Genomic DNA, 27,478 nt, shown 5'->3' with positions numbered 1-27,478 from the left:
AAATCTAGCCTCCCCATTCAGCCTTTACTGATAAGAATGGAAGTAGGGGGCACAGTTATTTCTGTGATGCCTGGCTGGAACAGGGCAATATGATCTAGGTTTTTCTCTCTTGCTACGTTGCCTTTTTCCTGGTACTTGAACTAATGAAAGCAGATTTCTCTGGCTGTTTCTGCCTGTGCCAGTTGGCATTCTAAGTTGCCAGTTTCTCTAGCACCTGAGGATCATGACAGGTTTGCCTCCCTCTCTCCAACGGCCAGAGTATTCTTATCTTTGTTTTATATATAATATCCAGGGGTTTTAGCTATACTTAGCAGGAGACCTAGGAAGAATTATGTCTATTCCATTTTGGTCCCATTGGTAATTTTTAACTTATTTTTTTTTAAGTTTTTAAATGTTTGTTTATTTTTGAGAGAAAGAGAGAGACAGCGAGAGAGAGTGAGCGAGCACGAGCAGGGAGAGGCAGACAGAAAGGGAAACACAGAATTGGAAGCAGGCTCTAGGCTCTGAGCTGTCAGTACAGAGTCCGATGCAGGGCTCAAACGCACGAACTGCAAGTTCATGACCTGAGCTGAAGTCGGACCCTTAACTAAGCCACCCAAGCACCCCTAACTTAATTTTTGAATAGGTAATACATTCACATGGTTCCCTCCTTGAACTCCCCAGATCTCTCTAGCAGAAAACCGGTCTTGGTTAGTTTGTGAGTGGGTGGGGTATATGCTTAGAGATTATGCAAATGAAAGCAACGAAGAAACTATTCTTAATATTTTTCACAGAGTAGATATTGTTACCATTATGTTGAACACTGATTTTTTTAATTAGTAATTTTTAACTTTTTATCATGAAATATTACACACATTTGAATAATGCTGCCATAAATATTCTTGACCATGCCTCTAATTGCACATGTATGCATATTCAGATTGGGCATATTTCCATGAATGGAATCACTGTGTCCTAGTGTATGCATGTTTCAACATTACCCAATAAAGAAAAAATGCCTTCTAACGTGGTTGTGCCAATTTACACCATCAACAATATGATAGTTCTCATTGCACCATATTCTCCTCAACACTCCGTACTATCAGTCTTTTTTATTGAGGACATTCTAGAAGCCATATAGTGGTGTCTCACTGTGGTTTAAATTTGCATTCCCTGGTTACCAAGGTTAAGCCCTTTTCATGTTTATTGAAACCTTGGATTTCCCCTTTTGTAAAATGCCTGTTCAAATGCTTTGCCCACTTTTCTACTTGGCGCTCTCTTTTCTTCTTATTGGCTTGTAAGAGTTCTTTACATCCTCTAGATATGAACCCTTTGACAGTACTCTGTGTTGCAGATATCTTCTCCTTTTCCGTGGCTTTCCTTTTGTTCTCTTATAATGCTGTCTTTTAAATAAATAGAAGTTTTAAATCGTGTTGTAGCCAGACATCAATCTTTCTTTATGGTTAATGTTTTTTGCATCTTGTTTTGAGAATTATTTTCCTAATCTGAGATCATGTCTTTTTTCTGCATTTTTGTTTGTTTGTTTGTTTGTTTGTTTGTTTTTGGTGCCAAAACCTGGGAAGGAATTTTCTGCATTAATTTTAAAGGCTTTATTGTTTTGCCTTTTCCCCTACGTTTCTTGTTAGTCAATTCTAGTTCATTCAATTCTATGTTGCCATGGCTGGCACATAATCAAGCAGTAAATGTATATAGTGCCCACATTAACTAGCGGATTTAAACAAAGCCTAATTTAATCCTCATTTTTGAAAAAGAATGACTGCATAAATCAATGAATAAATGTACTACATACGCAAAGAATGCTAAGATACTTCAACAAGTTTTTTTTTCCTCTCATAAAATACAAAACCAGACACTGAGTGCAAACCCTGTGTGATACATTATGTCATTATGTCATATACAGATACGTCATTGAAAACAACTTCCTATTTGCCTTCTATCCAACCCCCCAGTGCTGACCATATTGCCTTGAACAGGATTGTGTTGTTACAGGTCTCCGTGTCATTCGAGGATGTGACCGTGAACTTCAGCAGGGAAGAGTGGCAGCATTTGGACCCTGCTCAGAGACGCCTGTACCGGGATGTGACACTGGAGAACTACAGCCACCTGCGCTCAGTGGGTAAGCACAGCTGCCCTGTGTGTCTGCCAGGGGCGTCAGTGTGCTATTTCCATTCTCAGCTGCTGAGTGTTCTGGAACATCTTAAGTGTGTGATGGTGTCATCCTTGATTGGTCCAAGATTCTTCATTCCCTTTCCATGACTATTATTATTACCCTGTTCCCGGTGCAATGCGTGATTACTTTTCTGAAGGGCAAATGGAAATGTCACTGAAAGTCCCCTGAAACCCAATTAGCTGGACCCAATCCTGTATCATATCCTGTCAACAGGGTACCAGGTTCCCAAACCAGAGGTCATCTTCAAATTGGAGCAAGGAGAGGGGCCATGGACATTGGAGGGAGAAACCCCACATCAGAGCTTTTCAGGTGAGTGTGACCAGAGCAGACGGGGGACACAAAAACAAATCGACTCTTTCTAGAAGAAGCTGTGAAGATAACCAGCCTTGAAAGTTCTAAACGTTGGTCGTTTATTGGAGATGGTTGACAGAAGCGTCTTTGATACCTAAACAACGTCTCTAAGTACAACCCTCGCAAAAAACCATTGTCTTGGTTGTTTGGCTTTTTTTTTTTTTTTTTTTTTTGACAGGAGAGCTGTCTCTAGTCTCTGCACCCTGGATCACACACACGTGCCGCCTTATCTTATCTAAGGCCTTTTTATTCTTTCTACTCCACTCCTACCCCCTTTATCTTAGATTCTTTCCTTGTACGTTCAGGTATTCTAAAATGTCTTCCCTTTTATGCCAATTCCACATGCTCCTTCCCTACATGTCCTCCCAGGGGCAACTGACCTACTGCGTCTGGTCTTTGAATTTGTGCGGTGGTCTTTTAAAGCCTGGAGGGTTGGTGTGTGAGTAGGTATTCTTAGTGTATGTAAATTGTGTTGCACCACGTGTCTTAATTCTGTTCCTCTTTCTCACTCATCCATGAGGTCTGTCCATACTGCAGTGTATTCCGCTGGCTTCCCTCCTTCAGACTGCTGCAAAGCACCCCCCCTGTGCCAGCAGCACATCTTAACCATTCACCCTGTGGCGGAACCTAGGGTTGTTGCTAAATGAAGCTCCCAGCTAATACAAACAGCTCTGCGAGAACTTTCTACAGCAGTGTTCCCTTATGGAGGGTGAGAATGTCTCAGGGGATGTTTACAGAAGAAGGGATTTGCCTGATCATTGTATATTTCCATCCTGAATTTGACTGAGTGCCACCATATTGTTCTCAGGTTGACTGAACGAGTCTATACTAGCAATAGTTTCTGCCAACGATTAGTAGAACCAAGCTTTCTCATCTTTTGGCCAACAATGGGTATAAAGTGGTATCTCATTTTTTTATTGCACATCTCTCCAATACCTAGTTTCAGCCTTTCATGACTGATCTGTTGTGGTCTGTTTGAGTTTCCCCTTCTATGAGTGACCTTGTTCATGTTCCCCGTGTTTTGCTTGAGTTTCCTGTTTCTTTTTTTTTCTCTTCAATTCTATATGTTCAAATTTTTATTGTTACCTTCTTTTTTCTTCTTCTTTTTTCTTTTTTTTAAAATTTATTTTAATCCAAGTTAGTTAACATATAGTGTAGCATTGGTTTCAGGAGGAGAATTCAGTGATTCATCACTTCCATACAACACCCAGTGCTCATCATAACAAGTGCCCTCCTTAGTACCCATCACCCATCTAGCCTATCCACCCCTCACCCACCTCCCCTCCAGCAAACCCTCAGTTTGTTCTCTGTATTTAAGAGTCTCTTATGGTTTCCTCGGTTTCTTACTGGTTTACATCCAATTTATTACCTGCCCTTTTTCCCAGTCTTCTCCTCTTCCTTATCCCCATACGTGAGGTTGCCCTAGGGACGCTGCCTACTGTTCACCAGTCTTTCCTTCATATACATGCAAGGATGCATCCATACTGAATTCTGATGACTCTGCTTTTGACATCCCCAGTCCGGTTTTCTCTGGCACTTTATTTATTTACTTGCTTATTTTTAAAAATTTTTTTCATGTTTATTTTTGAGAGACAGAGAGAGAGACAGAGTGTGAGCAGGGGAGGGGCAGAGAGAGAGGGAGAAACAGAATCAGAAGCAGGCTCTAGGCTCTGAGCTGTCAGCACAGAGCCCGATGCGGGGCTCGAACTCACAAACTGTGAGATCATGACCTGAGCCTAAGTCCAATGCTTAACTGAGCCATATGGATACCCCTATTTACTTATTTTTATGGTTATTTATTTTGAGGGGGGAGGAGAAAGATAGAGAGCAGGGGAGGGGCAGAGAGAGGGGGATAGAAAGAGAATCCAAGGCAGGCTCTGTACTGATGATGCAGGGCTGAAACCCACGAACCGCAAGATAATGACCTGAGCCGAAACCTAGAGTCCGATGCTGAACGGACTGAGCCACCCAGGTGCCCCTGGTACGTTATTTTTTTAATTTATTTTTTAATTTTTAAATTTTATTTTAGAGAGGCAGGCGTACGAGCAAGGGAGAGGGGCAGAGAGAAAGAGAGAATCCCAAGCAGGCTCCATGCTCAGCAGGGAGCCTGACACAGGACTCGATCCCACGACCCTGGGATCATGACTTGAGCCAAAATCTAGAGTCTGAGACTCAACCGACTGTCCCACCCAGGTGCCCCTTCACTGGTACTTTAGTACTAGATTTAGCTTCCTAGAAAGTTTCCTTGAGATGTTTCTCTTGATCCTCAGTACATAAGAAATTTGAATCATCATCTCACGCATTACCTTCTCACCTTCAAATTCTGTCACAGTCTGTCAGTGCTTCTTAAATCTTTTAGTCTTTTTTTTTTTAATTAATTACCTGCAGTTCCTAGTGCCTTTCCATTTTTGCAAATATCATTTTTGGATCTCAGCTCATCTTCTCAATTCCCAGTAATACCACCTAAAACCAGCTTCTTATTTTCTTATGCTTGGATTACGATGATTCTATTCCTGATTGAATTTGCCGATTCCATTCTTTTTATTAGTTCACTTTAAGTGCTAATGACAGATGTCATTACCTAAAACATTCCATTTATGTTGTCAGCTTTATGAAATAAACCCAACAATTACTTAGAATGTCATAATTAAACTCTTCTTTCAAAGAGATAAACAATATGGCCACATATTTCCAATTCAAACTTGTATCTGTATATTTTCTATAACCTCTACTCATCTCCGTTTTAAACAGTTTGATTGTTTATTGATATTTCTATCAGTAATTGATATTAATAATTTATCAATGTAAATAATTCTATGCGTTTTGATAAATGCATACAGTCCTATAACCACCACCACCACTGTCAAGAATATAGAGCAAAAAATTACACCACACCCCTTTGTTGTCACTCCTTCCCACTACTTCTGGCCCTGAAAAATACTCATCTTTTTTCTGTCCTTATAAGGTTTGCCTTTTCCAGAATGTCATATATATGGAATCATAGAGCACGAAGCTTTTTTAGCCTGGCTTCTTTCACTTAGTATAATGCATTAAAAACTCATTCATCCTCTTGTATGTTTCCATTGTTTGTTATTTTTTTATTGCTGAGTGGTATTCCACTGTATAAATGTACCACGGTTTGTGTATCCACTACTTGAGGGCTATTTGGATGGTTTCCAGTTTGGGTGATTATAAATAAAAGTGTTATGAAGTCTATTTACTGGTTTTGTGTGATGAGAAGATTTCAGTTCTCTAGGGTAAATACCTAGGAGTGGGATTCCTGGGTTGTATAGTAAGTGTATGTTTAATTTTATTAGAAACTGCCAAACTGAGTTTTAAAGCAGCTGTAAAATTTTACATTCTAGCCAGCTATGTATGAGAATTCCAGTTGATCTCCATCTTTACCAGCATTTGGAATTGTCCATTTAAAATGTTTTTAGCCATTTTAGTAGGTGGGTGGTAGTATCTTACTATGGTTTTAATTAGCATGTTTGTAATGTCTAATAGTTAACATCCATATATCTTCCCTGATGGAGTATTTGTACAAATATTTTGTCCAGTTTTCTATAGGGAACTTTGTGTTCTTATTGAGTTTTGAAAGTTCTTTGTATATTCTGAACACAAGTTATAAGATATGTGTTTTGCAAATTTTTCTTTTTATTTTCTTATCAGTGTCTTTCATAAGACATTTTATTTATATTTTTAAAGTTTTCATTAAATTTTTTTAATGTTTATTTTTTTTTCTTTCTTTTTTTTTTTTTAATTTTTTTTTCAACGTTTATTTTTTTATTTGGGGGACAGAGAGAGACAGAGCATGAACGGGGGAGGGGCAGAGAGAGAGGGAGACACAGAATCGGAAGCAGGCTCCAGGCTCTGAGCCATCAGCCCAGAGCCTGACGCGGGGCTCGAACTCCCGGACCGCGAGATCGTGACCTGGCTGAAGTCGGACGCTCAACCGACTGCGCCACCCAGGCGCCCCAATGTTTATTTATTTTTGAGAGAGAGAGAATGAGAGAGAGAGAGAGAGCATGAAGTGGGGAAGGGACAGAGAGAAGAGAAAGACACAGAATCTGAAGCAGGCTGAAGGCTCCAGGCTCCAAGCTGTCAGCACAGAGCACAACACCAGGCTCGAACTCACGAACTGTGAGATCATGACCTGAGCTGAAGTCGGATGCTTAACCGACTGAGCCACCCGGGCACCTCTCATGAGACATTGTAAATTTTGACAGAGCCTAATTTATCTATTTTCTTCTTTTACAGAGTGTGTTTGGGGGTTGTATCTATGAAATCTTTACCTAATCCAAGGTCACAGAAAATTTAGATTTTATATTTGGTTCTGTGATCTCTTTTCTATTAATTTTTTATGTGATTCAAGTATGGATCAAAGTTCAATTTTTTACACATGGCCATCAAATTATTCCAGCATCATTTATTTTTTAAAAAATGATGCTGGGGCTCCTGGGTGGCTCAGTTGGTTAAGCATCCCACTTTGGCTCAAGTCATGATCTCACAGTTTGTGTGTTTGAGCCTTGCATCAGGCTCTCTGCTCTCAGTACAGAGCCTGCTTTGGATTCTCTCTCTCTCGCGCGCACTCTCTCTCTCTCTCTCTCTCTCTCTCTCAAAAAGTAAACATTTAAAAGATTAAAATAAACGATCCTTTCTTGGGGCACCTGGTTGGCTTAGTCAGTTGAATGTCCAACTTTGGCTCAAGTCATGGTCTCTCAGTTCATGAGTTCAAGGCTTATGTCAGGCTCCTTGCTGTCAGCATAGAGCCCGCTTCAGATCCTCTGTCCCCTTCTCTCTGCCCCCTCCCACTTGTGCTCTCTCTCAAAAAAAAAAAAAATAAACATTAGAAAAAAAATGATCCTTTGCCAACTGATTTGCCTTTGCACGTTTATTGAAAATCAGTTGCCATATGTGTGTGGATCTCTTTCTGGAGTCTTTACTCCATTCCTGTGATCTATTCATTTATCTTTATACTATTCCCACACTGTTTTGATTAGTATATAATAAATTTGAAATCATGCAGTGTTAGCCCTCCAACCTTGTTCTTCTCTTTCAATTGTTTTGGCTATCTGAGTACTGTGTATATCCATTTGAATTTTAAATCAGTTTTTTAATTTCTACAAAAGTGAATTTTGACTGGGATTATGTTGACTCTGTGGCTCAGTTTGGAGAGAACTGACATCTTAACATTATTGAGTCTTCGAAGCCATGAATAACTTATACATTTCCATTTATTTAGGCGTTCTTTACTTCCTCTCAGTGATATCTTCTACCTTTCAGTATAGAGGTTTTGTGCATCTTTTGTCAAATTTATCCCTAAGTATACCACATTTTTACTGTTTATTTATTTTTGAGAGAGAGACAAACAGACAGAGTGCAAGTGGGGGGAGCCATAGAGAGGGAGGGAGACAGAATCCGAAGCCGGCTCCAGGCTCTGAGGTGTCAGCACAGAGCCCAACACGGGGCTCAAACTCACGAACCATTGAGATCATGACCTGAGCCAAAGTTGGACACTTAACCAACTGAGCCACCCAGGCACCCCCTAAGCATACCACATTTTATGCTATTTCCCCCCAGCTTTATTGAGATATAATTGACACATAACATTATATAAGCTTAAGGTATACAAAATGTAGGTATTGCAAAATAATTAACACCACAGCCTTCGCTAATATCTCCATCCTGTCACATAGTTACCAATTCTTTTTTGTGGTGAGAACATTTAAGACTTACTCTCTTAACACCTTTCAAGTGTATGATACAGTATCGTGAGCCCGAATTACCATGCCGTATCTTAGATCCTCAGAACTCGTTCCTCATAGAACCTAGAACCGGCAGTTTGTACCCTTTGACCAATACTTCCATTTCCTTCACCCCCAACCCCAGGTAACCACCACTCTAGTCCGAGTTTGACTTTTTTTAGATTCCACATACAAGTGATAATACCATACAGTATTTGTCTTTGTCTGACTTATTTCATTTAGCATAATACCCTTAAGATTCAGCCAGGTTCTAACAAATGGCACAATATTTTTCTCATGGCTGAATTATATTCCCTTGGGTGTGTGTGTGTATATATATATATATATATATATATATATCTTCTTTATCCATTCAACGTTGACTGACAGATTGTGTCCGTATCTTGTTATTGTGAATAATGCTGCAATGAATACGAGAGTGCAGATATCTCTACGAGATCCTCATTTCTGTTCTTATGGATATATACCCAGAAGGGGGATCGCTAAATCATGTGGTAGTTCCGCTTTTAATTTTTCAAGGAACCTCTATACTGTTTTCCATAGCGGCTGTACCCATTTGCATCGCTACCAACAATGCACAAGGACTCCCTTTTCTTCACACCCTCAGCAACACCTCTTATCTGTCATCTTGATGTAGCCACTGTAGCAGGTGTGAGGTGGTATCTCATTGTGGTTTTGACTTGCATTTCCCTGGTGATTAGTGATGTTGAGCACCTTTTCACGTACCTGTTGGCCATTTGGATGTCTTCTTTGTGTTTTTGTTTTAAAATGTTTATTTATTTATTTTGAGAGAGAGAGCGCGCCAGAGAGAGTGAGAGTGGGGGAGGGGCAGAGAGAGAGGGGGAGAGAGGGAATCCCAAGCAGGCTCCTTGCTGACAGCATGGAGCCTGACGTGGGGCTCAGTCTCACAAACCGTGAGATCATGACCTGAGCCAAATGGAGAGTCTGACGCTTAACCGACTGAGTCACCCAGGAGCCCCATTTTGATGTCTTCTTTGGAAAACTGTTCAGTTCTTCTACCCATTTTTAATCGGTTTATTTCTTTTTTGCTATTGAGTTGTATGAGTTCTTTATATTAACTCCTTATCAGATATATGACTTGCAAAAATGTTTTCACATTACAGAGGTTGCTTTTTCATTTTGCTGATTTTTTTTTGATGTGCATTTAAGAATTTTTACTTATGTCTACCATATGTGTTAGTGTTCTATGAATCAGACTCTTTATTCTGTGCTCTGTCAATTCAGTGATACATTTTCACCTGGTGATCAGATTTCGGTGTTCCATGAAATGGCTCAGTGACTCTTTTTTTTTTTTAATTTTTTTTTAACGTTTATTTATTTTTGAGACAGAGAGAGACAGAGCATGAACGGGGGAGGGTCAGAGAGAGGGAGACACAGAATCTGAAACAGGCTCCGGGCTCTGAGCTGTCAGCACAGAGCCCGACTCGGGGCTTGAACTCACGGACTGCGAGATCATGACCTGAGCCGAAGCCGCTTAACCGACTGAGCCACCCAGGCGCCCCTGGCTCAGTGACTCTAGCATATGTGGCTCTTTCCTCTTTCTCACCTTTCTTGCCACAGGAGCTCAGAAAGAAAGCACAGACTTTAGACTATGTGGTAACTGAGGCTTTTACCTCTCTGTTTTTAGAAAGTTCCCAGAACTAAGAGCCTGTTTCTTCTTGTATAACTCAGGGGCTGAGCAGGAGACAGAAACTACCTACTAATTTGAACAGCAAAAGTATAACATAAAGAATGATTGGCTACGGTGAGATTGAAGTGACAAGAGATTAGCTAGTAAAAGTAAAGAGAAATCTAAAGAATAAAGGAATAGCAGATAAAAAGAACAGCTGGGGGGCGCCTGGGTGGCGCAGTCGGTTAAGCGTCCGACTTCAACCAGGTCACGATGTCGCGGTCCGTGAGTTCGAGCCCCACGTCGGGCTCTGGGCTGATGGCTTGGAGCCTGTTTCCGATTCTGTGTCTCCCTCTCTCTCTGCCCCTCCCCCGATCATGCTCTGTCTCTCTCTGTCCCAAAAATAAATAAAAAACGTTGAAAAAAAATTTAAAAAAAAAAAAAAAAAAAAAGAACAGCTGGTACCTCTAGGGCTGTGATTGAACACCCAAGGAAGGGCCTCCCTTGCTTCCCGGGGATGAATCCAGACCTTGATGGGAGGCGCAGCCATTGGCTCACAGCACTGAAGAAGAGTTACTGCGGTGCCGTACTGGTGGAACTCGCTGGAAATCTGCTCTCTGGGGTTCCAGAGAAAGCTGATCATGCGGAAGCTTCTCAGCAGAGGCAGCCCCCTACGAATCATCTGAGAGGGGTGCTAGGGTAAACTGCTGAGTGCTGCTGGCCATGTCGCACTGCACAAACCTGGAGCTAGAGAAGCTCCCAGAGTTTACGGGAGCTGGGTGCTTGGGAAGCCGTATGAGCCACAGGAGGTAGGTGCTCGAAAAGTCGTCCCCACCGCAGGAGCTGAGGTCTAGAGAAGCCACCCACACTGCAAGACCTGGGCGCCCGGGGAGCTAGAAGTGCATCAGCAGCGTGGTGGTGGCGAAGCCACAGGTGGCTGCAGGAAGCCCGGTGGCGGACGAGCTGCCCTTGCTGGGATGGCAGGGGGGCTGCTGAGTGGGCCCACAGTAACCAGGAAGCAAAACCCCTTCCTCCTGCGGTGTTTCTCCATCACCCGGTGCCGAAAAGGCCCAACATCATGCCAGTTGGCAAAGGAAACATATCTAAAGAGACTCACATCCATTTTTGTAGAGCAGGCAAAGGGGAGTGGATTCAGAGCTGAGAGGCAATAGGTTGGTACCTGGCACGTTTATTCTTCAGTTCACTGAGGCAGAGCCTGGAAAATGTTTGGCAAACTTCCAGTTATTGAATTTGGGGAGATAGGCAGCGGAGGATATCTTGCTCTCTTTTGGCAGGATTTTGCAAGTGTCTGCTCAGGGAAATTCAAAGGACCATACATTATACTTGGAAAGGGAAGAAATGTTAACATGTTCAGCCTTTCTGTTGGAGCAGAAAACTGGGCCAAATTAGGTATCAATATGAGCGGCACCCTGTCGGCTTTCTACACTCACAGCAGATAGAACCTCCCTAGAAGTGTACTGAAATTAGAGCTAATAGCAAGGACAATACATTTTGAATATGCAGAGAAACCAAACAACAAACTCAGTATAAATTCTCTTATGTAAGAATTCGGAGGTGAACGGATGCAGTCAACAGGTCAACTCTACCCCTGACGGGTCATTCAGGGGCCATGTTCCAAGTCATTGCCCTGCCATCCCCCAGGGCACCATTGTCAGCTGCGTGGTTAATGTTGGGTCACTGCTGAGTCCAGTGGGAAGGAGAAAGGGGAAGAGAGTTTTTCCCACTGACTTCAGGCCCGGCTTGGAAGCTGCATATACCTCTTCTGCTCATACTTTTCGCTGGTGAGGACAAAGCCAGGCTGGTAAATGCAAGTGCAATTAGTTGTGGGCGGACGGCTTGTACTTTCTGCCTCAGGTGGCTTTTCCTCTCCTATCTGGCTCTTGTTGAAAGCATAGATCCCTGGGACCAAGGAAAACATGCAGCTGGCTATAGAGTAGGAGCACAGATACCTATTTACTATTTGGATGGTTGATGTTGCAACACTGTTGGGTATAGCTGCAGAGGAATGGGTCTCTGAGGCACAGAAATTTAATGTTGGTGCTCCTATGGTTCAGAGGAAAAGCAAGACAAAGCAGAGAGGTTATAAAGGTTCAGAGCAAGGGCGCCTGGGTGGCTCAGTCAGTTAAGCGTTCGACTCTTGATTTCGGCTCAGGTCACAATCTCACGGTTAATGAGATTGAGCCCCAGCATCAGGCTCGCAGAACCTACTTGGGATTCTCTCCCTCCCGCTCTGTGCCACCCCCCACTCCGCTCACGTGTACACTCTGGCTCTCTCTCAAACTAAATAAATTAAAAAAAAAAAGAGAAAGGTTTAGAGCTGATAAGTAATAAAGACATATAACCTGAAATATTTCTTCCATGCTAGGATTCCCCTTAACAGACTTAGGTTTCTTCTTCTGGTTAGTCTCATTATCAAGACCTCCTACATAATGGATATGAATTCCCAGGGTCACAGCCCATCTCCCTGACTTAATTAGTGATTTGGTCTTCAGCAAGTTACACAACTTCTCTGTACTTCTGTTTTCTCATCTGACTGGTCATGACAGCTGCCTCTTAGGGGTTAGTGAGGACTGAATGAGCTATTTATGCATAAAGCACTTGGAACAGTGCCTGGTGCATCATAAATGCTATAAAATTATTTTGTATATAGTAAGTGCTTTAGAAGAATTTTGTATTACTACATTATTACTATTTTCATTATTGTCATATGGACCCTTCCATTTCTGTGTCCACCTCGTACCCCGTCCACGGCCAGACCACCCCAAACGCGCCCCATCTTGTCTGAACTACATGTACCCTGGGCTGATTGCCCTTTGAGTCATTTTTACTTTCTTCTTTTTCGTTTTAGGTGAGGATATTGGGAAAGTACAACAACAGAGAATTTCTGGAAAAGTTCCACTCCCCTGTGAGAAATTTGGTCAATCTATGAGAAAAGCTCCATTGTGTTCCATTTTAGAAGAATTGTGGCAAAATAATAGCGAGCTAGAGAGATATCCAGGAAGCCAAAATAACCCTTTAAGTCCTGTGAAAGTGCTGAGCTGTGAATGTAAAAATATTGAAAAAATAATTCACGTGAGTTCCAAGCTTGTTCCTTCAATTAAAAGACTCCATAACTATGACACATTTGGAAAGAGTTTGAAGCACACTTTAAACTTACATAACCATAATAAAAGCAATTCAACAAAGAACCTTGATAAGATTTTTGGAAATGATAACAATTTTGCCCACAGCTCTTCCTCCCCCGAGAATGCTGCCACAGGGGCAAATGCCTGCAAAATTAGTCAATGTGAAAAGCATCTTGGCAACAAACAAGTTCTCATCCCCCAGCAGCAAATTCAGACCAGGGAGCAACTTTATGTTTGTACTGAGTGTGTAAAGAGCTTCCCCCAGAAGTCACATCTCTTTGAGCATCAGAGAATGCATGCTGAGGGAAAATCCCATGAATGCAATAAAAGTGAGAACGCCCTCACTCAGAAGCCACAGATTAATGGACCTCAAAGTGTTTATACAGGGGATAAACCCTATATATGTACTCAGTGTGGGAAGGCCTTTACTCTCAAGTCAAACCTCATTACACATCAGAAAATTCATACTGGGCAGAAACCGTATAAGTGCAGTGAGTGTGGAAAAGCCTTTTTCCACAGATCGTATCTCTTTAGACATATGAGAATTCATACAGGAGAAAAACCCTATGAATGTAGTGAATGTGGAAGAGGCTTCTCCCAGAATTCAGACCTTAATATACATCAGAAGACTCATACTGGAGAGAAACACTATGCGTGCAGTGAATGTGGGAAAGCCTTTACAAGAAAGTCCGCGCTCAGAATGCATCAGAGAATCCACACAGGAGAGAAACCTTATGTATGCACTGAATGTGGGAAGGCTTTCATCCAGAAATCACATTTCAATACACATCAGAGAATCCATACCGGTGAAAAACCTTATGAATGCAGTGAGTGTGGAAAATCATTCACTAAGAAGTCACAACTCCATGTGCATCAAAGAATTCACACAGGAGAAAAACCCTATATATGTACAGAATGCGGAAAGGTCTTTACTCATAGGACAAACCTCACTACACATCAGAAGACTCATACTGGAGAGAAACCCTACATGTGTGCTGAATGCGGAAAGGCTTTCAGTGACCAGTCAAATCTCATTAAACACCAGAAAACTCACACTGGAGAGAAACCCTATAAATGCAATGGCTGTGGAAAAGCCTTTATATGGAAGTCACGCCTCAAAATACATCAGAAGTCTCATATCGGAGAGAGACACTATGAATGCAATGAATGTGGGAAAGCCTTTATCCAGAAATCAACACTAAGTGTGCATCAGAGAATCCACACAGGAGAGAAACCCTACGTTTGTCCTGAGTGTGGGAAGGCCTTCATCCAGAAATCACACTTCATTGCACATCACAGAATTCATACTGGAGAGAAGCCTTATGAATGCAGTGACTGTGGGAAGTGCTTTACTAAGAAGTCACAACTCCGTGTGCATCAGAAAATTCACACAGGGGAGAAGCCCAACATATGCGCTGAATGTGGGAAGGCCTTCACCGACAGGTCAAATCTGATAACACACCAGAAAATCCATACCCGAGAGAAACCCTATAAGTGCGGTGACTGTGGGAAAACCTTCACCTGGAAGTCCCGCCTCACCATCCATCAGAAATCTCACACTGGAGAAAGGCACTATGAATGCAGTAAATGTGGGAAAGCCTTCATCCAGAAAGCAACGTTGAGCATGCATCAGATCATTCATACAGGAAAGAAACCCTACGCTTGTACAGAATGTCAGAAGGCCTTCACCGACAGATCAAACCTCATTAAACACCAGAAAACGCACAGTGGAGAAAAGCTATAAAGGCACTGACGGCAAACGCCTTCAGCTGGACCTCACAACTCGGTACGCGTCAGATGTCTCATAGACGGGAAGAGGAGTGACCGTGACACTACAGCTTCCGTGAACAGAAGGCAAGCAAAGCCAAGTACCCTTCAGTCAACGGGAAGTACAAGTACCTGCATCGCTGCAAGCTGACGCGCAATTAGACGCGTAGGGAGACGCTTTGATAAAGCATTTGAGCAATAGTCCTATTTGGGTGCATGATTCATCCACAGACCCTCAAGCTCCTACAAGCGGTACAAATAGAGACCCCAGGAGATGACTTGGAACCTGTTATGTTTCACTTTTTGGATGAAGGACTTGATAAATTCGGCACTGATGAGTTCTTCGTCCCCCGGGGTGTAAAAGTACTCGATATTGACCACTTCTTTTTCAGATTCCTAGGGCGGGGAGAAGAGTTTTTAGAGCACCAAGGTCAAGGCAGAAAACTATTTGGGAACGCAGGTCTGTGAGTAGAAGCCACAAGTTTTTGTGATCGTTGACATTTAAGACACACAAAAAAGATTGCCATGAGGAACTGTTTGTCTCTTCCCTTCACCATAGAATTTAAAAAATGTAATATTTAAAAAAATTTTTTTAATGTTTATTTATTTGTGAGGCGGGGGAGGGGCAGAGAGAGAGGGAGACACAGAATCCGAAGCAGGCTCCAGGCTCCGAGCTGTCAGCACAGAGCCCAATGTGGGGCTCGAACTCATGAACCCTGAGATCGTGAGCTGAGCCGAAGTCGGACGCTCAGCCAACCGAGCCACCCAGGCACCCCCAAAATATAATATTTTTTAAAAATGAAATAGAATTTTAAGCTGAAAGTCTCGCTTTAGGTTTAAATTGGCAACTTAGGCACGGCTGTAGTGGATGTTACAGAAATACAGTTGTTAAGCCTTACAGACCTCTGAAGGTGGCAATTGTTCCCTCATTAATTCCATGCTGTGGCAGCAGGCGATTCACATCCAAAAAAGACGTGCATGCGTTCTGACCTGTATCCCAAAAGCTATCATTTATGGAAGCTGGCAGACCACAGACTTCTCATCCCCTTAGATGCTGACCCTCATCCACTGAGGCTTCTGCTTTCTTTGGGATTCCTGTTTGGAAAGGAGTGGTTGACAAATTGGGTTTCAGTACCTAAAACTTTGATTTGGTTTTCCTTTCAATTTGCATAAGATACATTCGCATTCTACACGCACGTTAAGAGCAGTTTTGTGTAGATTGCTACAGGATAAAGTCATCTCGCACTGTATTTGGTTAGTCTCGGATATGATTATAGTTGAATAACTGCGAGACTTCTCTAGAAAGAGCACTGCTTTTTTTTAGGCAGTGATATGCAGACACTTTCTCATTTTGCCTTAAATGGTTTTTTATGACACTCATAAGAAAAGGGACTTGCTTTCTCGCATGCAATTTTATTTTGTTTTTAAACCTTTTTATTAAAGTATAATGTACACAGAAAATGCAGATAGCATGAGCAAACAGTTCAGTGATCTCTCACAAAGTGAACATACTCAGATGAAGAAGGAAAACATGCCCAGCACTCCAGAAGCATTCCAGGCCTTGTCCCCCATCCCCAAGTTAAACACTATCCTGACTTGTAACAGCACAGATGGTTTTGTCTGTTTGGTATTTTATATAAATTGAGTCCAACAATTATATTTCCTATTTTAGTAATATACTCTTTAGTGTCTGTCTTCTTAAATTCACATTATAAATGTGAGATTCATCCATTTGGTCAAATGTAGTTGTAGATAATTCATTCTCATTGTCACGTTATGTTCCATTGTGTGAATATACTACAATATATTTATCTATTCCTCTGTTGATGGACATTTGGGTTGTCTGCAGCTTGGGGCCATTAGGAATAGTGGTGCTATAAATATTTTAGTGCCTATCTATTAATGAACATATTTACGAATTTCCATTAGGTATATATATCTAGGATTTGAACTGCCAAGTCATACGGTATCCGTATGCTCAGCTTTAGTTTCTAAAACTAGTTTTCAAAAGTGGCTGTACCAATATACACTCCCACCAGCACAGTATACGAGTTCTACTTGTGCTCCACGTTCTTGCCAACACTTGGTGTTTTCTGTCTTTTTCATTTTAGCCCATATATATATATATATATATATATATATGTATAGTACACACACACACACACACACACACACACATATAACCATTATGGTTGGTATATAGTGATATCTCAATGTGATTTTAATTTTTATTTCTTGTCTTCCAATCTCAACGTAGTATCTCTCCAAGACAGTTAACTGATATCTGAGATCTGAGACCTCATCATGGTCCTCACATGGCTGCACCATTTATATTTCAGCAACAATAGTAAGCCATTAGTAACTTTAAATCTTCCCACACAAAAATGCCTAAAGCCAGATGGTTTCACTGGTTAATTGCATTAAACATTTATAGGAGAAATAACACTGACACTCCACGAAATCTTTCAAAAAGAGGAAGAAGGAACCACTCGCCAAGTCTGTGAGGCCAGGATTACCCTTATACTTAAGCCATATCAACACATAACAATCACAAAGACTACAGACCAATATTCCTCATGAATATAGATGTGAAAGTCTTCAGCAAAATACTAGCAAATTGAATCTAGCAACATATAAAAAAATTATATATCATGACCAAGTGAGGTCTGTTCTGTAACACAAGGCTGCCTCAACATTCAAAAATCAGTGTAATCTCCCATATTAACAAGCTGAAGAAGAAAAATCACATGACCTACAGATTCAGTACCATTTTATCAAACTTCCAGCAGCCTTTCTTCCCCCAGAATTGATAAACGAATCCTCAAAATATAGAGAGAAGTAGAAAGGACCAAGAATAGTGAAAAGGAATCTGCCAAACAAAGTGGGAGGACATTTACCTACCAATTTCAGACACATAGATTAACAGAACAGAAAACAGTCTGGCAACAAGCCCTCATACTATGATAAACATGTATTTTCCCCACAAAAGTGTGAAGGCAATTCAATGGGGAAGGAAAAACCTTGCAACATTTGGTGCAGGGATCATTGGATATCCACGTGCAAAAAGATAAATTTAAATCTTGCTTCCTGCCATTCTAACAATGAGCTCAAAATAGATCACAGACATAAGTATAAAAGCTACAACTATAAAAGTTTTAGTAGAAAACAGGAGAAACTCTGTGACCTTGGTTTAGGCAAGAAATTCTTAGATAGGACATCAAGAACATGATCCATAAGGAAAAAAAATCATAAACTGGACTTCCATCAAACCAAAAACCAAAAAGGTTTGTGCTTCAAAAGACACAGCTAAGGAAACAAAAAGACAAAACACAGACTGGGAGAAAACATTTGTAAGGCCTGTATCTGATAAAGGACTTCTATCCAGAATATATAAAGAACACTTACAGCTCAATAAAAAGACAACCCACTTTAAAAATGGACAAAAGACTTGAAGAGACATTTCATCAAAGAGGATATAATGCAAATAAGCACATAAAGAGATGCCCAACATCATTAGGGAAATTCTAATGAAAACCCCAATGAAATAACCACTTTACATGCACTAAAATGGCTATAATTAAAAAAGACCATCCTAACAAATGTTGGCAAAGATACGGAGGATTAGGAACTTCCATACATTTCTGGTGTACATGCACGAAAGTGGTATAGCCACTTTGGAAAAGGGGCAGTTTGCTTAAAAGTCGATCATAAATTTACCATAGGACCCAGCGATGTCACTCCTAGTATCCACCCAAAAGATATGTAACATGTGCTCACACAAACTCGCCCTTATTGATAATAGCATAATTTATATAAGGCAAAAAGTACAGACAGTCCAAATGTCCATCAACTGGCAAATGGATACACCAAATGTGGTAGTCAGCAATAAAAAGGAACCAATGCTAATAAATACTACAACATGGATGAACCTCAAAAATAGTATGATAAGTGAAAGAAGCAAGACACAAAGGATCAAGTATTGTATTTGTATATTGTATTTACATGAAATGTCCAGAAAAAAATCTATAGAGATCTGTAGATTAGTGGTTGTCTGGGGATGAAAATGGGAATGGTCATGAATTATACATTACTACAAGGATTTTTATTGGGGTCAGAGACATGTTCTAGAACGTGATCGTGGTGACGGTTGCCCCACTAGGTATAAGTTTAATAAAGGTCACTGAGGCGATCCTTAATTCCATTCCTTTTTAAACACCTGGATCCCCTGCCATAACATCTGTTGCCGCCTATAGCTACAATGAACTGTTGTCTTGGAGCTTGTTGTACATTGAAGAAGAAACTCTTGTTTAAAAAAAAGTCATTGACCTGTACAATTTAAATACGGAATGTAAATGCTACCAAAATAAAGTTGTTCCTTTTTCAGAGTTGCTTTGCCTATTCTGGGTCCTTTACATTTCCATATGAATTGTAGAATAGGTTTGTCCATTTCCACAACAACAAAAAAGCTGCTGTGGTTTTTATTGGGATGACTTTGAATTTGTAGATCAATTTGGGGATAATTGAAATCTTAACAATATTGTTTTCTGACTCATAAATAAGGTCTATCTCTCCATTGCTTTAAGTATTCTTTAATGTCGTTACATTTTATTACATTTGCAGCTTTCAGCGTATACATCTTTTGTATCTTCTGACAAACTTCCCTAAGCATCTCACATTTTTGATGCTTTTTTACTTGGTGTTGTCTTGTTTCCACTTTATTGTGTGGTGTTGGTTTTCGATTTAAATTTCTTGGGCACCTGGGTGGCTCAGTCGGTTAAGCGTCCAACTTCAGCTCGACTTCGAGCCCCACATCAGGCTCTGTGCTGACAGCTCGGAGCCTGGAGCCTGCTTCAGATTCTTTGAATCCCTCTCTCTCTGTCCCTCCCCCGCTCATGGTCCCTCTCTGTCTCTCTCTCTCTCTCTCTCTCTCTCTCTCTGTCTCTCTCTCAAAAATAAATAAACATTAAAAAAAATAAATAGGGGCGCCTGGGTGGCTCAGTTGGTTAAGTAGCTGACTCCGGCTCAGGTCATGATCTCATGGTCCGTGAGTTTGAGCCCCGCATCGGACTCTGTGCTGACAGCTTGGAGCCTGGAGCCTGCTTCAGATTTTGTGTCCCCTTCTCTCTCTGCCCCTCCCCCTCTTGCGCTCTGTCTCTCCTTTCTCTCTCTCTCTTTCAAAATAAAGTAAAAACATTGAAGTAAATAAATAAATAACTTTTTTTTTTTTTAAAGTAAGCTCTATGCCCAACGTGGGGCTTGAACTCAGGACCCTGAGCTCAAGAGTCTCATGCTCTACTCACTGAGCCAGCCACGCACCCCTTTAATTAAAAATTTTTATTGTTAATCACCAGTATATAGAAAGTCAGTTGCTGTTTATATGTGTTTCTTGTGCAGAAGTTAGAGAAAACAGTCCCCACACAAGACTGTCCTCACTTATGGACAGCAACTGCAAATTCAGAAGTCTCCAAGACCACCCTAAGTTTCAATAATTCACTAGATGGACTCTAAGAAGTTACTGAAAGCTGTTATAACTCACGGTTACATTTATTACAGCTAGAGGACAGAGATTGAAATCAGTCAGGGAAGAAGTGAATAGAACAGAGTCCAGGAAAATAAGCTTCCAGTTGGAAAGAACAGCTTCTAGTTGTCCTCTCCCCATGGAATCAAGACATTACTCTCCCGGCATTGATACGTGACAATGACATGGAGGGAGCACTGGCAACCAGGGAAACTCACTCCAGCCTTGGCGACCACAGCCTTCAATGGGGCTCCATCGTGTAGGCATCGGATGACTGCTCACATGGCTGGCTTCAGTTTCCAACCCTCAGGAGGCCGAGCTTCACAAACCAAAGCCCCCACACTTCATCATGTTGTTCATATGACTCTGAGCCCTCACCCTAAATCACGTAGTTATGATCTGAAAGGCATAAAGACCCCATGTAAACAAAGACATTCCTATCAGGCATGACATTCCAAGGGCCTAAGAGATTATTTCCCAGAAGCTGAAGGCAAAGGCCAGGCTTCTCTTTGAGTAAGGTTAAATTATTTACTATACAGGCCACCCCCCAGACCTTTGGCCATGGCTCTTTCGCAGCAAAATATATTTGGGCATCGACGTTTAGCATTTACATGACATCAGCAACAGTAAAACATCCATCCCATAAGGCCATTATATACATTTTCATGTTTTTATGCTTATTCGATTACTCTTCCCCTTTGGTCCATCTCTATTTGTACCTTATTATTAAGAACTTTTGGGGGGCGCCTGGGTGGCTCAGTCGGTTGAGCATCTGACTTCAGCTCAGGTCATGATCTCACGGTCTGTGAGTTCGAGCCCCGCGTCGGGCTCTGTGCTGACAGCTCAGAGCCTGGAGCCTGCTTCAGATTCTGTCTCCCTCTTCTCTCTGCCTCTCCCCAACTTATGCTCTCTCTCTCTCTCAAAAATAAATAAAACTTGAAAAAGAAATTTTTTTTAAAAAAGAACTTTTTGGGGCACCTGGGTGGCTAGTCGGTTAAGTGTCCAACTTTGGCTCAGGTCATGATCTTGCAGTTCATGGCCTGGAGCCTGCCAATAGGCCGGTGTTTAAAAAATAAGGCAACCTGTCATCAAAAGTCATAAATAAGTTACACAATCAGGTGGGTATTTAATACAGATTTTATATAGAATTTTTTATATTCTATATATTTTCTAAAATATATATATTTTATACAATATAGATTTTTTTCAAAGGGCAAGCAACAATGGAGTATGTATTATGAGGGCTATCGATAAAGAGATTTTTGGGGGCGCCTGGGTGGCTCAGTCAGTTGAGCATCCGACTTTAGCTCAGGTCATGATCTCACAGTTTGCGGGTTTGAGCCCCGCGTCAGGCTCCGTGCTGACAGTGCAGAGCCTGGAGCCCACTCGAGTTCTGTGTCTCCCTCTTTCTCTGCCCCTCCCCCACCCCTGCGCTCTCTCTCTCTCTCTCAAAAATAAACATTTTAAAAATAAGGAAACAAAGAGATTTTTAAACAAGAGTGTTGAATAAGAACTATGCCAATGGGTGTTTATGAATAGTATTTCTTAGTGGCAGACATCTATGGGTGATATGTCAATGGTTTTTATTTCTCAGGGGGGAGACTTGTCAACAGGGGTCATGAATGGAAATATTTTAATGGGTATTTTTGAATGGAGTGATTTTTTCCCCCAAGAGGTTAATGAATGAAAGAGTTGCCAGTGGGTGGGTATTTATGAAAGGGGAGATTTACCAATGGGAATCATAAATGGAGACATGCCAGTGGGATATTTCTAAACAAGCAGATAGCACAAAAGTGGCTACAGTAAGCAGAATTGTGGGAATGACCCCCAATATTCCAATCCCCCTTACATAAGCTCCTCCCCTTAAATGTGGGTGGAACTTGTGAATAGGATGACGGGTAACTCCATGACTGTATTACATTAAGTAGCAAAAGGGATCTTGCAAATGAAAATAAGGTTAATCGGTTGGTCGGTTGGTCGTAAAATAGGGAGGTTATCCAGGTGAGCCTAATCTAATTAAGTGCAGGAGGACTTCAAAAATGCAATTTTCTCCTGCTGGTGGCATAAGAGGTCATCAGAGAAGTTGGAAGCATGAGAAGCATTTGGCACATCCTAATAGTCTTTGAAGGCAAAGAGGCCCCTGTGGCGAGGCATGCATTTGGCCTCTAAAAGCAGAGAACCACCCCTGGCTGACAGCCAGCAAAGAAACGGGAACCTCAGTACTACAACTGCAAGAAGCTAAATCCTGCCAATAACCTGAATTAGGTTGGAAATGGATTCTTCCTGCGAGCCTCCAGATGAGAGTCCAGTGTGGTCAACTTCGGTTTTGTGAGACCATTAATTTAGCAGGGTATCCAGCTAAGCTCACTTGGACTTTGTTTTGTTTTGTTTTGCAACATTTTTTTTTGAGAGAGATAGAGGGCGAGGGGCAGAGGAAGAGAGAGAATCCCACAAGGGGCAGAGAGAGAGAGAGAGAAGTTGGGGGTCAGCCAGGGCTCCTGTCTTACCCAAAGCAGTGCTCGAGCTCACCCGATGTGGGACTTGAATTCACGAACCATGAGATTATGACCTGAGCCGAAGTCAGATGCTTAAGGACTGAGCCACCCAGGCACCCAACTCGGACTTTGAATCTACTTTCTGTCTCCACAGTTTTGCCTATTCTGGACATTTCTTATAAATGGAACCATACAAAAAAAAAATAAAAAATAAATTTAAAAAAATAAATAAATAAATAAATGGAACCATACAATATGTAGTCTTTTGTAACTGGCTTCTTTCAAGTAATATTTTCAAACTTCGTCCATGTTGTAGCAGGTATCAGTACATCATTCCTTTTTATTCCTGAAGAATATTCCATTGTATGGATATACCATATTTTGATTATCCATTCATCAATGGACATTTGTGTTTCCACTTGGGGGCTACTATGAATAATACTGCTGTGAACATTTGTTTCTTTCTATATGTGGACATGTTTTCATTTCTCTTGGGTGGCTGCCCCACTTTATGCCCTACCAGCAATGTAAGATGGGTCCAATTTTTCCACTTCCTTGCCAACACTTGTTATCGCCTATCCTTCTTATTCTAGCCATGCTAATGAGCGTTAGGTGTTATCTCATTGTGGGTTTTTTTTTTTTCATTGTGGTTTTGATTTCCATTTCCCTGATGCCTAATGATGTTGAGCAGCTTTTCACATGCCCTCTCCCATTCTGTGCGTTTTCACTGTCTTGACAGTATCGTTTGCAGAAAAGTGTCTCTAATTTTGATGAAACCCTATTTATCTCCTTTTTGTTTTATAGTGTGTGCTTTTGATGCTGTATCTGAGAAACCATTAAGGGATAGGATTGGAATACAGATTTGGCTCCAGTATCTATGTTCTTCATCACACTACGTTGCCTGTTGAGAACTTACATCACTGGTACTAATAGTACACAGGAAGTTATTATTATGAGTTTCATGTTTTGACCTGAAAAAAATACCCATTAATCATCCTCCAACCCTAGTACAGACCTCAGGATTCTGATCATGTACTGTGAGGCCCATGTTATAGGGAGAAGTACTGAGGCTCAGGTGAGGGAAAGGCTGGCCCCCAGGCTACCCACTGAGCTGTACCACCCCCCCCAAGGCTGCGCATGTCACAGGGCTGACACCCCTCCACGTGCTTCCTCTCAGTCATCAGTCTCTCTCCTAAGCAGAGATTCATACCCAGACACGTGGAATGCTGGCTTTGGGGGTGTGGGTAATTGACCTTACTCACGTTAGCGGATTTTCTAGAAGGGTAATGGGAGGAAATGGAGTGACCTCAGGACTACAGATCTCCTACCAGGAGCCACACAAGGACTGTGAAGTAGGAAGCTTGCCTGTAGGGTATGCTTCTTCATGGCAGCCACAACTAAAGGAGGCAGATGCCTGGGTGGCTCGGTCGGTTAAGCATCCGACTTCGGCTCAGGTCATGATCTAGCAATCTGTGAGTTCAAGCCCCGCTTCGGGCTCTGTGCTGACAGCTCAGAGCCTGGGGCCTGTTTCAGATTCCGTGTCTCCCTCTCCCTCTCTGCCCCTCCCCCACCCACGCTCTGTCTCTGTCTTTCTCAAAAATAAACATTAAACAATAAATAAAGGGAGCTACCTGGAAGGAAGGTGCTCCCTCTGCAGGCTGACACTCTTTGCTGTTTAACACCCCCAGCCACATCCTGTGTATGCAACAGTCCTTGGTGCTGAGAAACAGTTGGATACACCAGAAAATAAGCAGGTACAAACACACCCAGGATTGAGGGAACAACTGGGAGAGGAAGGTAAATTATTCCAGGCATTGGGGAACACCCAGAAGCAGCAGGAACAGTCTGTGGCTCCAAATAGGCCAGGGCTGAGGAACCATTCCAGGTCACTAGAAAACAGCTTTAGGGCAAGGGATCAGTCACCGCAGTGATGTGCAACAAAGAGGCTATCAAACAGCCAGAGGGACAGAGACTCTAGAACAGCCAAATGGAAGAGGAAACCATTCCTGAATGGCATGTGACAGCCAGAAATACCTAGGAGACAGCCCCGAGAGATAAGGGAACAATCTCAGGCTGAGGGAACAGCCAGAGAAACAAAGAAACAGCTGGAGGGACAAGGAGACAGTGTCTGGACCCGAGGAACAGTAGGATCAACAAATATCTGGAGAGACCACAAAATAGTCCCTGTATGTGGAAGACCATCAGAGGGACTGCAAAACAACCAGAGGAACAGGGGGTAGACCCTGAGGATGAGACCACAGCAAAAAAAGACCAAGGGATAGTCTCTGAAGCGCAAGGAACAGAAAAATCAAATAGTCTGAGGCACTGGGGAACCGCCAGAATCTAAAGACTGATCACAAGGATTGAAACAGCCAATAAACCGGGATACAGAGATCAGGGAACAGCGGCTGGTCCTAACATAGGTTTATCAGAAACGGGAGTAATCACAGAGATTAAGGACACTGTACTTATAACTAGTGGGAATTCAACAAACACAGTCACGGGAGCTAATATAGTGCCAGCAGATACAGCCAGGGGGACTAACGGGGTCAGACACTATACTGGTGACTAATACAGGATCATCCGAACCATGAAGGACTGTAATGTAGGGTAGGCTCTAATGAGTCCCAGGCATTATACTGAGGCTCATGAGGCAAATACACCATACTAGCGAATAATGAGGGACCAGCAGCCACAGGGATGCAGGTGGTAAATGAACTGATGCTGAGATAGAGACAAAATCACTTTAGTGATGGCTAATGGCTAATCAGCAGAATGACGAAAGGCTAACGTGAGGTCAGCAGACACTGGGCTGATTTTTTACGACCAAAAACACTGTATTTGTGACCAGTATTAGTAGACATAGGGATGGCAGTAATCCGGTGTCAGCAGCAGATGTCATGACTGAGAAGCATGAGGCAAAGACTGAACTAGCGAGCAGTCAGAGTGTTGAGGCTAACGTGGGGTGACGAGCACTGTGCTGGGGGATCGTTGCATTCTGACACTGTATTAGTGGCTAATGAGGGAGCAGAGCGATGAGGGTTCATGCAGTCACAAACACCATGATTGGAACTTCAGAGGGTGAAAGACATTCTAGTCGTGGCTAAAGGGTGATCGGCAAGATGGGGCTAATGTGGAATCAGCAGATACTGTACTGGAAGCTCGTGGAAGTTAGTCTCTGCTCTTACGGCTAATTGGGGATCAGCAGACAGAGGGATGGTAGCTAAGGAGGGTCAGCAAACACATTGCTGGGGCCTCATGGGTGTCCAAGAAACTACTGTTGGCTAATGGAGGATCAATGGACACCATGATGGGGGCCAATGAGGGGCCACCAGACTTTACTGGGGCTTCAACTGGTCAAAGACACAATATTAGTGGTTAAAGGGAGGAGATTTAACAGACACAATGATTTGACTACTATAAGGACAAAAACCATGGTGATACATCCTCAAGGAGTTCATCCTCAGCTAGTGGCTAAAAATAAAAAGGCACTGGTGTATGGTCAGCCCATACCCTGACAGGCTGTAGTGTTGGGTGAGAAGACACAGTGATGGGGGCTATTTTAAGCAGACACCACTGGGTCTGAAGGTTAAAAAACTTGAAGGTTCGTAAATAGGGGTTCCGAAGACAGAGTGACAAGGTCATCCAAGTTCTGCAGATGGTCTACTGGGGCTCAGGAGGATCAAAGTCACCACACTGGTGGCTAACTGGGGAACAGCAGATAGATACTGGCGCAACTGTGCTGTGCTGAGCTGTGGGTTCATTCGGTGGCCAATAAAAATCAACATAATGATAGGATCTAAAGTAGGAAGAGCAGACGCTGTGATTAGAACACACTGGGTTGAATGTATTGCATGGTAGCCAGTAGGGGAGCAACAGACACTGCCGATATGGGTCAACAGACACTACATTAGGTCTAAAGGAAGGTGACAAGACACATTGCTGTGAGCTAATGAGAGGTCAGCAGTCACCACGCTGAGTCCAAAGAGAGACAAAAAGCATGATATTGAGTTAATGGAGGATCATCAGTCACAAAGCTGGGGCTAAAGGCGTGAAGAGACTCCGCGATGAGCAAACAGGTCAGCAAAAATTGTCATGGCAACTGAGAGGGGTGGCGAGACGTGATGCGACAAACTGGGGGGGGGTCAGTAGACTTGGTGGGAGCAAAAAGTTGTGATAAGACGGGATATTGGGAGCTGATGGTAGGTCATTGTACAGACATTGTGCTCTAGACTAGCGGGGGTGAAAAGAAGTGCTGTTAAGTTAATGGGGTGTTGGTAGTCACCATGCGGACATATTCTGGGGGTAAAAACTACTGTCGTGGTGGCCAATGGAGAATCAAAGGAGACTGTGCTTAAGCTGTTGCGAGTCAAATACGCACGGCAGTGCTGGCAGTGAGGGATCACCACGTAAATGACGTTCCCTAACACGAGGCCAGCACAACCCATCATGGGGCCTCAGTGAAGGTCATTTTCATGGAACAAAGCCATTTCTAAAGCCCTGGGACTAAGTCTCCCATTGCCGGTGTCTTTTTCTCCCAGGCAGCCCACATCCAGCTCCTGGTATGGGAACAGGGAACTTTTTATTATTGTTTTTAAAGTTTGAGATATAATTTACATGCAAGCAAGTGCAA

General features: G+C 42.3%; 1 protein-coding gene across 8 annotated transcripts in view; it reads left to right on the top strand.

Moving 5' to 3' along the window:
* Nucleotides 1-15,473, top strand: part of ZNF41 (zinc finger protein 41) — a 47,306-nt gene extending 31,833 nt beyond the window's left edge. For 7 of the 8 annotated variants that reach the window (XM_047844378.1, XM_047844381.1, XM_047844379.1 and 4 more), the window contains exons 3-5: nt 1,990-2,116; nt 2,384-2,479; nt 12,789-15,473. In XM_047844378.1, the coding sequence (XP_047700334.1) occupies nt 1,990-2,116; nt 2,384-2,479; nt 12,789-14,809 (2,244 nt within the window). In that variant the 3' untranslated portion in view covers nt 14,810-15,473. Of the gene's footprint in view, nt 1-1,973; nt 2,117-2,383; nt 2,480-12,788 lie in introns of all 8 variants that reach the window. The other variant, XM_047844386.1, reaches the window with a different exon arrangement.
* The last annotated feature ends 12,005 nt before the right edge of the window (nt 15,474-27,478 follow it).

This window comes from Prionailurus viverrinus, chromosome X (genome assembly GCF_022837055.1).
Source record: "Prionailurus viverrinus isolate Anna chromosome X, UM_Priviv_1.0, whole genome shotgun sequence".
NCBI lineage: Eukaryota > Metazoa > Chordata > Mammalia > Carnivora > Felidae > Prionailurus > Prionailurus viverrinus.
The sequence above is the reverse complement of the archived record's forward strand: the minus strand, read 5'-3'. Positions and strand labels throughout refer to the sequence as shown.